We start from the raw sequence: 15,004 nt of genomic DNA, 5'->3' as shown, positions 1-15,004 counted from the left end.
GCTGTTTCTGCTTCAACGTGCCTGCCCCATTTTACGGCTCATATCAGCCCTATGCTTCACTGACATCAATCCTTATTTCGCTACCTTTTGCAAAGGGATTTCTTTCCTATCAAGATCGGTTTCCCTCGAGGACATTAAATCCACAACTGGTTTCTCAATATGATACTTGCAGCCCAAGATATCACGGCTTTCGGTTTTTCCTCCATTAGTACGGACAGATTTTAGTGATTCTAGTGTTTGATCTTGTCTTGGATGGATTTGTCAAGGCTTGCACCATCCCTCTGGGTCATTTTTGACTCACACAGCAACTGGCATCCATAGTTTAAGCATCCATGGAGAATCAAACGTATGGTGATATTTTCGCAGCGAAAGCGACCTTCACTGTTTACAATGATTTGTGATCGTGAAATCTTATGCGATCACAAGCATATTGTTCTATGGTTCTGTGATCGTGAAATATAATGCGATCGCAAATTTATTCTTTGATCGTTTTGTGGTCGTGAAATCAAATGCGGTCGCAAACTTATTGTTCTTGCCTCCTACAGATTTTTGTTGCTGTGGAAGATTGCTATTAATTCTTCTTCTTCTTCTTCAATCATAATAGAATAAGGCAATAAGAGGATTTTCAGTTAGGGTTTTAGTTTATGTAGTTTTCAAATGGGTCCCACCACTTATAAACGAAAGTAAAATGAATCATACAATTCATATGCATTTATATGTATGTTTCGATTTGAATTGTATGATTTTCACAACGGGTATGGGAAAAATAGATATGATGAGACAATGCACTCAAAAACCTCCTCGATCTCATCTACAACAGCAGCAAGTCTCCATGGGTAGAGAGAGTGGCACTTTGCCCATAAGATGATGTTGGAGGAGTTGTCCTTCACGCATAAGGGATGATTAGTGTAGATGGTAGAGTAACCAAAGACCTGTCAATAGTGCACAATCCTCCGTTTCATTAGAGTCAGGCCAACCAAGGTTCAAAATATCGGTATCGGTCAGCCAATAGGCTGGAGGCCAAAATGATATGTATCTGTGATATACATATCGGCAACATTGGCAATACATCTATGAATCAAGTGATAAGAATTTTCATGTTCCTCAAAACAGATATAAATGCAAGGTTTTGACCTTGTTTTTTGTGTTTACCTAATTTTTAATGTTATCATGCGATATATACTTCAACTAAGAACTATGATTTAAGAATTTTAATGCGATTTATCCTTTATTTTTAATGTCATTATGAAATATTTACTTCAACTATGAACTATGATTGGAGAATTTTAATGTGATTTAATAGATTGGTACTTTACTAGTAAGCACATTAAAAACATGCTTTGCACTCTGGCCGGCCTAGTGTTGACCCATTGAAAAAAGAAGGCTTTTAATATCCCTAACAGTCCACATCATTGGATTCTCCTTTCCCTCGAGCATTCTCATATTCCCCATCCAAAGAACCCAGTCAAAACACAAATGGAGTCATTTTGCAAACAATACCCCTTTTCTCCTCAAGATACCCCCACAATGTTATTGTTGAAGAAGATGCTTATAGGAAGAGCAAAACACCCAAAAAATACTGAACAACCAAGGTAAACCAATTCATAGAACATCATTGTTGTAGTCATCATCTCTTCTTCTCCAGTCCTCTTTCATGCTTCCCATCTGCCATCAACATATATCCACCTTTTGAAACCCATACACCACCCCATTACATTCCCACAAATCTCTCTCTGCTGATGCTCGAACCCATGGCCACTGCAAACATCCCCACCATCCATCACCCTGGCATCTAAGGCCCGAAAACCATCGCCACTAGATACAAGCTCACAAACTCCACATCTCTTTCCTTCATCAAACCAAAATGACACCCTCCATGACCTAAGCATGTCGGACATACAAAAGGAAAAAGATTGTTGTCGTAGTTTAAAGCGGATTAACAATATGTTGAATCCGGTGTTGTTGTCAAAGCCCGATTAAAAAAAAAAGTTTCCTCCAAAGATAATTGGTGCATAGAAATCTTGTTCACAAGGGACCATCACCACCACAGAAAAATGAAAATAAGAGCCAGACCAATTTATTTAGTGTAGTGTGACAGATGCCTAACCTACCTTCTCAGCAAAATTGACAAACATTATTCCATGCCACAAAAAAAAGCAATTTCTACATCTTTTTACTTCCCAACAACAGATTCAATAGCATTTCGTTGCTTAATTGTCCTATGTAATGAAGCAAAGAATAATTGATTAGGAAGAAACAATTAACAATGCGTCAAAAGTGATGAGTTGCATCAATTGCTTCACCAAGCAAGTAAAATGAGTTTAGCTTTCCGCCAATGGATTTACAATAAATCATGCCTTTACCATGTAATGCAGGGCACCATCATTCATGTCAAAAGAAAAAAGAAAAAAAGAAGAAGACGGAACTAAAAAAGTTTGTTTGATTTCCATCGTTTTTCTTTTTGGAGTCTTTTCTTTTTGTTTTATTAGGTAGCTATTTGGAGATGTTTAGAAGTCATATGAACAAGGTAGACATGGAAACTTTGGGTTTTGAGTTTCTCTGAACTAGGGCAGTTTAATGGTATAAAAGTATCACTTAAAGTTGTTTTGAGTTATTTTAGTGGATCATATCATAGTAAAACAAGGATAAAGCTTTTGTCCCCAAAACTTGGAATTCAAGTCTATTGTTTTCTTTTGAATCAAGTAATGACTCTAACATTTAGAAGATTAAGAGCTAGGAATAGTTTTTAGAGTTTATAAGGTTGTTAAGCTATGTAACTTCCATTTACTGCAACTTTTGGTACTTTTTATATTGAGGATTTCTCCTCCTTCAGGTGGGATGCCTGAGATTCTACTAAAGTATGAATAATCCAAATATGGAGGAGTACTCAACTAACTGCAAGTAGGAGGCAAAATTACCATCTATATAGTGAAAACAAAATATCTAAGATAGACCTGATGCCATCGTAGATTTACTTATACAGCCTTTGATAAACAGTGGAAGAAAAGTCCTCAATTAGAAAAGTCACATTCACCTTATCATCATTTTCTTCCTATATGAACTAATACACCAAAGAAAGATGTGAACTCCAATGAAATGGTGGATAGCCCAGCATAAAAATGCAAATACCAGAAGCTACAAAGGTTTTCTAGTTGTTCTGTCTGTTTCCAGAACAGGTACTACTACGAATGAAGAAAAAGCTAAAGAACCTAAGATCCTCATCTATATTACCTAGCACCATCACATAAAATTCTTCACACCCATATGCCCGTTATTTTCAATATCAAGAGAGGTATAATAAATCGATCTCCTTCGGTTGAAGTCCACCTAGAAAACTCTGGTAAACATATTATAGCTGGAACAAGACCATCAATTCTCTAATCAATTCATATAGGGGGAAAACAGAAACAATATGCAATCCAGAACTAGTTTTTGAACAAGTCTTGCTTTGTGTTCTAATGTTTCTCATTCTCTGATTGATCTACGAATTCTATTGTATTCAAACCATAGAAGAAAAGAAACAACAAAAGAACCCAACACCATATTTATGCATAATATGTACAATACAAGAAAACCAAAATTGTGAAAACTTACATGGATAGATCAACCAAAAGGGCACAAAGGCCCCATCCCCGGCTCAAATTCAACAAAACCCTCCTCCAAAACCTTCAAGCCAACAACCCCAGAACGGCAAATTGGGCACAAAGGCGCTTTTTTTAACCAAGTATCAACACACTGTAAATGGAAAACGTGCTTACACTCCGGTAAACTCCGGCACAAGTCACCTTGTTGAAAACCCTCCAAGCAAATCGCACAATCCGAAGAGGAAGAGGGTTTTCCGGCCGCGTAATCGAAAAAGGGGAGCTTCTGTAACTGTTTGGGAGATAACCCAGAAGAAGCAGAGCTGAAACCGGAGGTTTGTGGGCGTCGGCGGTGTCGCCGGAGAGCTCCTCCGGCGATACAGATGTGGATGAGGACGAGAGCGGCGATGCCGAGGAAGAGGAAGAAGAGGGTTATGACGAGAACCATTATTAGGGTTTGGAGAAGAAAGGACAAAAATTTGGTGTTGGGTTTTGGAGGAAGAGCACGGTCATGGCGTGGTTGGGGTGTTTGAGGGTTTGTAGAGAATGAGAATATCTCTCTCCCGTTTGGAGGATCACACACAAATCGCCTTAAAGTGGAGTCCTCTTCGTTCTCTCTCGTTGGGTTCATTTTTATTCGAATTGAATCTCTCTCTTTCTCTCTCTCTTTCTCTCTTCTATTTGAAGAAGATGATGAAAATAGTTCTTGGCGGTGGTGGTAAGATCATAAGATGGGCAGAGCGTTGAATTGAAATGTTATTCATCTTTATATTTTCTCATTGAAAAGGTTTCAGAGATCGAATGGTTAAGATTGTCCCATAGACGTCATTCTGATGGGGCCCAGTTGAGAATCGATTCCCTATTTTTAAGCAAAGATGCCAAAAGGCTTGGTCTCATTCCACTTTATTCTCTGATGACTAGTGTATCGTCTGACTTCTTCTTGTGAGGATATGCCGAAAGGATGGTCTAAATGCAAACAAATGTTGAAAACCAAAGATTAATGTGACCTACCAAAATGGGTGTCACTTTGGGAAAAATAAGTTAGTTTAGATATTCATTATTTTTAGATTTGCTAGGAGTCTCAGAGATAACGATTATTTAGATTGGTGTAAGGTAGTTTAGAAAATGGTCACTTGAGTTTTTTATATATAAATATGATGTAAGCACTCTTTGGGAAGCAAGGAAGAAAAGTTATTCGGAAATTGTGTTTTGTGCATAAAGGAGGATTGATCCTTCCTTCGAAGTGGTTCAAGAGGCCGATCTTTCCTCTAAGAAGATCAAATCCGTTAGGGAACGGATCTAGTTTCGTAACAATTAACAAACAAAAGTGGAGCTTTCATTTGGTTTCCAATTGAAATCCATCACAACAACATTTGAAAAATAGGAAATTACATATAAAACTACACTTCTGCAACTTCAAAATCTGAACTTAGGGCCCGTTTCGATACCTCCCATTTTGTATTTGGATTAGGATTTGGAATTGAGTTTTGAATACAAATTGAATAGATCCGGCTGCTCATGCAGAGGGAGACAGAGAGGGAAGGGAGTACTTCCTAGTGGAGGGGAGAGGTTGAGGAGCAAAGCGGGTGAAGGAAACTGCTGTGGATTTCCAATTTCTTATTTCCACAGCAAATTTAGAAATCTGATTTTTATCACTGTCTGGTGAATTAGAAATCCAAGAATTTCATCCGATCCAAATTACAAATGCAAAAAGGGCTGCAAATGTGAGAAATCCAAATAAAAATTTTCTCGGCATCCAAACGGTAAGGTTCCTTTGAATGAAGCATTCACCAACTTGAAGCCTTCTTCTTCCTTGGTTGGTGTTGAAAGTACATGAAATATTGAAAGTAGGTGTAAATATCAATTCATAGGGATTGCAGGAGTGCTTCCTGTCTGGGCCAAGGCTTAAGGGTGTAGGAGTAGAGACTAAGGCCACGTTTGACAACCATAAGACTTTTTTTGGTCACGGAATACAGTTTACAAAGGGCATCTCAGACAACCATAAAAAAGCACTTCAAAGAATGTTAGCGGGCAGTTATGAGAGATGGGCAGAGAGGAAAGACACATGAGAAGGTGGGAGTGAGGGGAGTGTTAAAAGCCCCTAAAAACAGGGGAAAAAAACAATTTGAAGTTGAGTAGTTTTTACACTGTTTTTAGGGATTTCTCATGATCTCTCTGTCTCTCCTCACTCCTTCCCTCACAAGCCTCTCCCCCTCCCTCCTCACTGCCTATCTCACAATTGAGCCTATAAATATTCCATAGAAGAATTTTTTTATGGTAACCAAACATGCCCTAAATGGAGAGAGAGGCCATAAATGATAAGATGGTGTGAAGTGGCCTAAACAATCCCTGAAATGGGTTGGAGTAGCCTTTTTATAGATGAGGGTGAGACAATTGAGGGGAAAATCTAAGTGCCAACCCCTCATTAACTCCCATTGAGGTTAAAAGGGTATTTTGACATGAGTCAATTTCCGCTCTCGATCAATTGTTTAAATTGATTCACTAATCAAGAGTACTTACATGAGTTGATGTAAGCACCAATGAATACATTTAATTAAACCTAAGACATGCAATTAGCCTCTTACTTTATAAGCCGTGTCTCTATGGGAATAGTTATTGCCATGGGTAATTTGGTAATTTCTCATTATTATTTTTCAATCATTGATAAGAAACTGATCAATAGCTGAGAGTGATCTAGCCAAATGTTGTTCATATTATCAATCTCGACTGTTTGTCTGTAAGTAATTGATCAGAGTATGATATGCAAGAATTTGTTGAATCAGAAGTCTTCTTAGTTGCATCCTTCTGAGCCAATTGTTATAGTTGGATCGTTCAGTTGACAGATTATTTTGAAAGATAGGAGGATTTTGAAAATGATTTTTGATTGATCAAGGCTCGGTCTCAGTAATATGTCGATCAAGTGTGTGTAGCGTTCGATCAGAGTACTAGAAAGTGCCAATAGATGAGGTTAATCTGTTTAAAATTTTCAAGATTTTTCCTTGTGGTCTCAATGGTAGAATACGCACGGGCAGGCCCGATGAGACCCTGATTCATTTCTTATACCATCTTAGTCTTTGCTTTCAGAAAGATGACAAACTGTCAAAAAATTAAAAGCAAACGCTAGAGGAAGAATTACTAGGACCAGAATCATTGTAGTACAATGAGGCGTGCCCATTATAGCAGTGAGTCAAACATTTGATTGATCTGAACTGCCCATTTGATGGGCTTTGAATTGATTCTCCTATAACCCAAAAACATGCTAATCATTCAATCCTAATATCCAATGTGTAGGTCTCTGGTGTTGAATGTGAAGCCTTCCCTGTATGTAGCTTTCGAACATTTGTCATCGCGATAAAAGATGGATAATAATAGATGTTAGAATTGGGTTATTGGCAATAAGCTTTCATAGCTGACAAACAGTAGTTTATTTTCCGATATTGCACGCAGCTTACAAATGGAGGATTTACAGATATGAACATTCTGGATAGCGAAATTGAGAAAGTGGGAGAATTTTGGAGCTTCATGTGTGGCGAAGTTTATAACCCCACCTGACGATAGACATCTTCTCTAGAGATGCAAAGTCTGCCTGCTAGAGGTGTAAGAATAATGAAGAAGAAAATATAGTTTATTTAGCCGACCCCAACTAGTTTGGGACAAAAGCTTAGTTGAGTTGAGTTGAGTTGAGTTTAGTTTAGTTTTCCATGACCGCACAACAATGAAGACACAAAAACCCGCATTCAAGGTATACTAATCAAGTGTCTATTTTTTTTTTGGCTTTTCAATAAAGCCGCCTAAAATAGTGAGAGGAATCTTCTCTTTATATATAGTATATTGATATAATTATTTTGAGATGGACTGCAGTAGTTATCAAAACAAAGAAAAACAGATATCATCTCCCCAATAAATAACTGGGAAAACATTAGAAATGCGAAAGTGTGTGACTAAGACATAAGGGAACCATCCATGGGCAGTCTCTTCATGTATAATAATCCATTTGGGACTCTCCTAGGCATACATCCATCAGCCAACAGAATATGGGAAGCATCGTCTGTGGAGAGCTCCAGCTCTCTTGTTCCTGCATTTCCTTTATGATGGTTTATTGACTCTTCTCTTATAACCTCCCCTATGTTTATAAATGAGTAACATCTTACAATAAATATGTTCTTATCACTACAAAACAATAAATACAAGATAAATCTCTTGAGATGAAAGCAGTACTAGTTATGCATGTGAGAACATACTAACATGAGATTACTGATTCAGAAGGAACTCCATTCTGAGAAATCAATTAACCTAAGAAAGAACATAATAATCGAAGTCAAGATCCCAAGATCCAATAGTGGTAATGACGAGCATAAGCAATTGCATTAATGAGAACAAATAGTGTCATGCACAAGGGTCTAATCTACACTTGAACACAGTCACACAGAAATAGAAGCTATACAATAATGAAACTTACAATGTATATAAATTGATCCAGTCTCTTTGACTTTTGTTTCTTTATTTGCATTCATACCTGAGTTAATGTAATGTACAAAAGCCTTATCTTCTGAGTAGTCTGGTTTTATAAAATTCAAATTTGATTGATCCCCTATTTTCTATCGGTTATACCTACTCTTGGAGGGTGCTGTTAACTGTTAAGTCACTATATTTGTGTTTCTTTTCTCTGTTTGACCTGCGGCCAGTTGAGTTGTTGTAATTTTGTCTGGTTTGATAATATTTTCACTATCCAGAAAAACGAAAACAAGAACGAGAGTTTTGGCCAAGACCTTGAGATTCTCGCATAATAAGATGCATTTAACTATCTCAGATGTGATGGGTTTCCAAAATCTAAGTAGCTGCTAAGGGATACAAAAACCCGGCGAGTGGGCAGGATACTTGAATAACACAACAAATGACAACCCTGGTAGTAAAAGAACCGTGACATCAACTTGAAAGAAAAAATTGTTCGAGGCAGGATACTTGAAAAAACTTGTTTTGGGTGTGTGAGTGCGCTCGCGCATGTGCGTGTGTGCGGGGGCATGGGGTGGGGTGGGAGGTCCATATGATGACATTATCTTGCTACCATTCAATAGGTTTGCAGTCTAGGCTCATGCACCTAAGCAGCAATTAGAAGCACAGTGAAAATTGGGTTTAGGGCAATCCTTGAGGCCACATAATGGTGGTAAAAGAGTCCTTTTGACCCTTTCTCTTTGTTTTCCTTGGAAGCAAAATTGGGGTTCATATGATGACATCATCTTGCTAGGGCTGGCAAGGGTTCCCCGATCTAGGCGGGGACGGGGATTTAAGAAATTCCCCGGGGCGGGGATGGTGCAGGGAGAAAGGACCTTGGCCCCGCCCCGATCCGCCCCGATTCAATACTAGTACCTTGCATTATAAAAAATAACTTATTTAAAATTTCAAATTTCAAATCTACCGTTATGGGTATAAGGGAAATGATATCAGCACACATACTTTAATATTTTCAAACTAATCTTGTCTTTTAGTAGTTAAAGATCTATCAAATGATCATTTCATTTCCCAAAGGCTTTCACGAGCCAATTAATGAAGAAAAGACAACTAAGGTTGTGCAAATATCATTTTGCATAAAAATATGCTTAGGATTTAAGTTTGTCTTATATGCAAATATCATTTTGCATAAAAATATGCTTGGGATTTAAGTTTGTCTTATATGCAAATATCATTTTGCATAAAAATATGCTTGGGATTTAAGTTTGTCTTATATTCTATATGTAAGCAGTTCTCACATTTCTTATTTCATTGGGCGGGGATTGTACGGGGATTTTTTCCCCCCGGCAGGGATGTGGTGGGGTTGGGGGTTAGATTTCCTCCACGGGGCGGGGACGGGGATTCCCCACAATCCCCGCCCGAAGCAGGGACGGGGAATGCAACATCCCGCCCCGTTGCCAGCCCTACATCTTGCTACCATTCAATAGGTTTAGTCTAGGCTCATGCACCTAAGGAGCAGGTAGAAGCACAGTGGAAATTGGTTGGGCTTAGGGAAATCCTTGAGGCCTCAGAATGGTAGTAAAAGAGTCCTTTTGACCCTTTCTTTTTGTTTTTCTTGGAAGCAAACTCATGGGACGGATGAGGCCACAACTCAAGTAGCCTAACAACTGCAATGAACATGAAGCCCAATAGGAACGTATTTAAGGGATATTGACTTTAAAAATTTTAAGAAAAGAAAATTTTCCCGAGGGAGAAGTTAGATCACTCATCACCTCGTGAAGATGCTTGGATAATGCTCTTACAAGTTACAACAATTGAATAAATGGTGCTTTAATGTCCTTGGTTCCTTCTTAGTTGGGTCACAAGGTCATATAATGTTCTTACAATAATTGAATAAATGGTGCTTTAATGTCCTTGGTTCCTTCTTTGTTGGGTGACAAGGTCATAATGCAACATCAAAAGGAGTAAAGGTTTACACGTAAATGTATTTAAAACGAGCAGGAATGTGTTTATATGTAAACCTATTTAACAAGAGCAGGAGTGGATCTATTCAAGTGATCCATCTGATCTTGATCAATACAACATATTGCATCGTTTTCTTTTTTTCCTAAATGTTTTATTGTGTGCAGTAGTCAGGTTCAGCACTTGAGGAGAAATGTTAAAGATTGAAGTTCTTAGATGTCCAGACAAAGAAACGGTGCATAAGATGATGCAGTTAAGTTGAATCTATGAAGGAAAGAAGAAAGCTATGAGCTCATTTATACAATGGAAATACCCAGTGGCATAAGCTGTCTAAACCACCAGTTGGCTAAAATTAAAAAAGGTGTAATCCGTTTAAGGTAGAACAGAGCCAATAAATGATCTTATCAAGAAAGAGAGTTGAGAACAGCGAAAAAAGTGGAGGCCTGAAGTTGCAAACTTAAATGTTGGCAAGATATTGAGAGCTTAGAATAATTGATTCATGAAAGCTAGATGGGGTAGCAAGCAACTCAGACAATGTTTTGATATCACAGGTGTGTATCTGTAAAATCATACCAAAAAAAAAAAAAAAAATCAAATAAGTGTAGTAGAGGGAGCTAAAACTGATTGAGATAGAAAACCATATTGAGCTGACTCTCTTTGATCATTATAACACTTGCTAGTCCGCGGTCTCGATTGGCAACCATTGTTGCATCTGCTGGTGTTCTTCCGTAAGTCATCCCACAATTCCTTTCTCAAGATTCCATGTTCCATCAGTATGATTGGAGGAGAAAAAATACAGAGAAATTGGTGAGAAATCCAATCAAGAAATTCTTCCACACAGACATCACTTCCTTTGGAATGGTAGGCTCCCCAGAATACAGTAAGATATAAACTCAGAAAGTCCAGATGTTTTATTCTCCGACCTGCAGCTGGAAAATTAAGTAATGTAGGAGATGGGCTTTCAGATAAAGAATTTACAATTGTCAACTGAGGATGTAAAGCATTATATGTATGGAGATGAAGACATTTTTGGTAGCTATGGAAACAGAGATGACAATTCGAACCATGAAAAAAACACAATTATGGAATTGGTCTCTACTATAATCTCCTGGATGAACTTGGTGACCTTGACTGGAATGATTGTGATGCAATTTGTAATTGGTTAACTGAATGACAATCATTCGACACTTCAATTAGTAATTACTGATGGTTCAGTGAATCAGTATCTTTCTTTACTAGAAAAATTGTATCAACATAATGTCAAATTGTAAATCTAGAATATAAATTCTGTACTCTATCCAATGTGTAAATTGGTAATGGTTTTCCATCTTCTTTCCCTGTAGGGGTGGGTTTGGTGCAACACGGGCTTTTTCAGATGGCATTTCAGATTGAATTTTACCGAGTCCAATTTGGGCTTTTTCTGACTGCATTTCATATACCCAAACACAGCCAGTCATTCAGAGATCTTAAAATTTTCTTACGCAAGTAGGTATGAACTAATACATGGCAACAAACTAAAAGTATATGCAAACCTGTATCTTGCCAATGTTCGAAAATGTAGCCCTGAAAACTTGTTCACAATTTCTATGGTTTTTCAAATTTTTTCATTTTTTAGCTTCATAAATGCTAGCTTTAGATGCGCCCTAACCATGCAGACACTTCTCACAACACCTAAATTTTTGGGTTGAAAACTACTCAAAACACCCTACCTGTTTTTCACTTGAAACATGCATGTATCCATATTTGACATGTTTTTCCCTTCAAAGACATGTCCTGATTGATGATTTACTTATTGAAAGAAAGAGATAACAGGCCACAGGCTGAGGTTGTCACAAACAACGTCAGCAAGAAACAGAAAAACATACATCACTAATTAACTCCAAAATCTCTCCACTTCACATTTTTATTTTCAGGAGTAACCACTCTTCTAACACTCACCGTCTCCTTGACCCATAAAAAGCGAAAACTCCAGAGTGGGAAGCAAATACCATAAGAGATACGGGAAGTGGAAGCGGGAAGTGAGAGGTTTCGAAAAGAAAAAATGTAAGAAGCAAAAAGCTCTAAAGAAAGTAGAGAGGAGACGTGATGGAAACTTCATTGAAAGTTAACATGAAGTATGTAATACACAATAAGTCTTATAGGAAGCGAACGAGAAGTGCATAGACAGAGTAGGGTTATAGTAGGTTAGGGAGGACGGGTTAGTATTAGTAAGGATTACAAATAGTAAACAAGACTTTATGCCGTCTTAGAATTACAAGTTTTAGGGATTTATAGTTTCACATGTTTTATTCATGTAGATTTAATGTGAAGTTTTTCGGAAAAAGGCCCACACGGGTTTAATGGATAGATGAGTTTAAAGACCTGGCAGAAGGTTCTGTTATTTCCTTCAAGCATGTGAAGAGGAGTAAGAATTCAGATGCAGACAATCTTGCAAGGTAAGGAGTTGGAAGTTAGAAAAATAGCTTGAATCACTCAGTGAGTCAACCTGGTGTCTGGTATGGATACATGATACAAATCTTTTGACATGATTACAATAAATCAAAATAAGTTGAAAGTTAAAAAATTAAAGAAACTAATATGATTTGTTAACATTCATCAAAAAGTGGCCTTGTAGATTCTCTCTACTATACATAACAAGAGAACGAAGCCAACAAAGAATTACTCGACTGTAACCCAAAGTTTTATGGAAGTAAGCGATGGTCTTGGTTAGCAATGGAAATAATAAAGGTCATCCATTTTGGTTTGGGTACTAATATGAGCATGGTGCCCTCAAGTGTCAGAACAGAATATGTTGGACACCGACGATCCATTCAAAGTAACTTGTCTGGGTATCATATCATACAAGCATGCAGGCAGAACACAGACCAGTTTCTGAGCCCATCTCTAAAGTACATCATGCACCAGAATTGAGAAAACCATTGGGACTAAAAATTTAAACGCACAAACTTTAAATTTCTGTCAATTTATTTCAAAACTACTTCCACTGGATCCAAATAACAGGACATATTACTTCATTCAAGAGTACTCTCCAAGTTATAGTTCATAACTCATATAGAAAACAAAAGGCAAAACAGAAGAAGCAGGCATAGCATGACATTCACTACCTAAGCATGATATATGGTAAGATCCATTGGAACAATTACTCATTCACTGTGCCTATTCTTGGATAGAATACTCAATTGCTGCATAAAATTCAACACCCGAATAAAAGAGAAAGGCCATTACTAACCTTGCCTTCACTCATCATTCATGGGAACAGATGGTGACATGCTTGGTTCAGTTCTCAAAGATGAACTTCCACTTCTGTTGTTTCGACGACGTGGTCTCTTGGATAAAAGTTTAGCAATCTGCAACTGGGTTTTCGCTATTATTTCTGTCCTCTTAAGCTCCATCTCGCTCCGCTTGATCTCTGCATCTGCCCTAAGGCGCTCTGATTCCTTGTACATTTCCATTCGTGCCTGCTCAATCTTCAACATGGAATGAGCTAGCATTCTAATACTATCTGCCACATCGCTACTTGCACTCTTTCGACGCTTAAAGGGATTGACTTTCCCAGACCCATCAATGGCATTGGGAAACTTACTCCTTGGGGTCCTGACATCGCTATCCACATCCCTGCTTTCTTTCCTACAATTTGGTAAGGTGTTAGACCCATCATCTTGATTGCTATCCTGCATACGCCCCTCCGCCTCTATCTCGACATTATCACAAATTTTTGTTTTCCCAATTGTTTGAGGATTGGCAATGTCAGATACCCTTCTCAAAACATGCTCCAAATCACCCATTTCAACCTTGGGCAAAGCTTGTAGACTAGACTCTCCTACTCCATTTGTGCAATCAGCACCTCCTTTAGCTTGAGAACAGTAAGTCCCTTTCAACAAAGCGTCCATCCTACCATAAAACTGCCAAGAAGAACCCGAAATTGGATTGCTAGCTCCAGCCGATTCCGCCCGATACCGTTTCTTCATCGATTCTATCTTGTTCTTGCATTGGTTAGGGGTCTTTAAGCCCTTCGTCCCACATTTTCGATCCGAGACCAGACGTGCAATGTCTTCCCAATCACTGCCCTTCAACTTGGCACGATTCCTAAGCAACCACTTTGATTCATACTCTTTCAACAAGGTGAGGACCCCGCCTTCGCTCCATTCATCCCTCTTACACTTATCTGGAGTCTTTGACGCCCCAATTTCCCGGAGACCCAATTCAAATGGAGGCATTTGCCCATGGTCAGCGGCAGTCAGGACCTGCCCCGGTGTCTCCCCCATGGGTAGATGATTCCTGCTTTGCCCTCCCTCTGTCAAATCCATAATTCGAAGCTAACACAACTACCCAGAGTACAAAAACCATGGATCAGAGTGGGAAACGCGCCATTGGGCCTAATTTTGAGTGGGGAATCTGAAATTCTAGGGTTTTTATGGTTTTTCCCCAAAATTCACCATCTGGGGTGTATGCATATAAAGTAATTTAGCTCTAATTTGCTCTTGATTGAACATAGGTGGAATTTATGATTTCAATGAGGTGGAAAATTTTCAAAATTCACCAAAAAGTGCCCAAGTTCCCATAAATTTGACAGGATAATCTGATAATCTGATGTTTTTTATGATTTCTCTCAAGAATTCACCATCTGGGGTCTATGAGTATAAAGTAATTTAGCTCTAATTTGCTCTTGATTGAACATAGGTGGAATTTAATATATCAATGAACTGAGAAATTGCAAAATTCACCAAAAAAATAAAGTAAAGCAAAGGAATTACGATTCAAGAAAAAGAAAATGCAGCAAAGAGAAAAAGACAATAGGAATTTTCCTACTCGGTTGAAGGGATTATTGGCCTCTGCTTTTTCATGCCCCTTCTTTTCTTCCACTGTGATGAGATTATGGAAAGATGGAGAGAGGAAGAGAAGAGGAAAAGCAGGATGAGAGAGCATCTGAGTAATCGGTGTTGCGAATCAGTGACCTTTTGATGGGTGACACGTGGACGGTTGAGAGAACGTCAGGAGCATTTCTCAGACAG

At 38.3% G+C, this 15,004-nt stretch overlaps 1 protein-coding gene across 2 annotated transcripts; it reads right to left on the bottom strand.

Annotated features, from left to right (window-relative positions):
* Positions 1-10,454: 10,454 nt before the first annotated feature.
* Positions 10,455-14,870, bottom strand: LOC143879638 (uncharacterized). 2 transcript variants are annotated; one of them, XM_077382123.1, is made up of 2 exons: positions 13,222-14,870; positions 10,455-10,915 (listed from the first exon to the last, which is right to left on the bottom strand). In XM_077382123.1, the coding sequence occupies exon 1, from the start codon at positions 14,297-14,299 to the stop codon at positions 13,229-13,231; it is 1,071 nt and encodes a 356-aa protein (XP_077238238.1). In that variant the 5' UTR covers positions 14,300-14,870; the 3' UTR covers positions 10,455-10,915; positions 13,222-13,228. The 2 variants fall into 2 exon arrangements, with proteins under 2 accessions (XP_077238238.1, XP_077238237.1); XM_077382122.1 differs by having other exon boundaries at positions 10,455-10,921; positions 13,222-14,869.
* Positions 14,871-15,004: the final 134 nt, after the last annotated feature.

This window comes from Tasmannia lanceolata, unplaced genomic scaffold (assembly GCF_043159265.1).
Source record: "Tasmannia lanceolata isolate RefF3 unplaced genomic scaffold, GAP_Taslan_0.1 ptg000006l, whole genome shotgun sequence".
NCBI lineage: Eukaryota > Viridiplantae > Streptophyta > Magnoliopsida > Canellales > Winteraceae > Tasmannia > Tasmannia lanceolata.
Note: the sequence above shows the minus strand (reverse complement) of the source record. Positions and strands in the feature narration are given on the sequence as shown.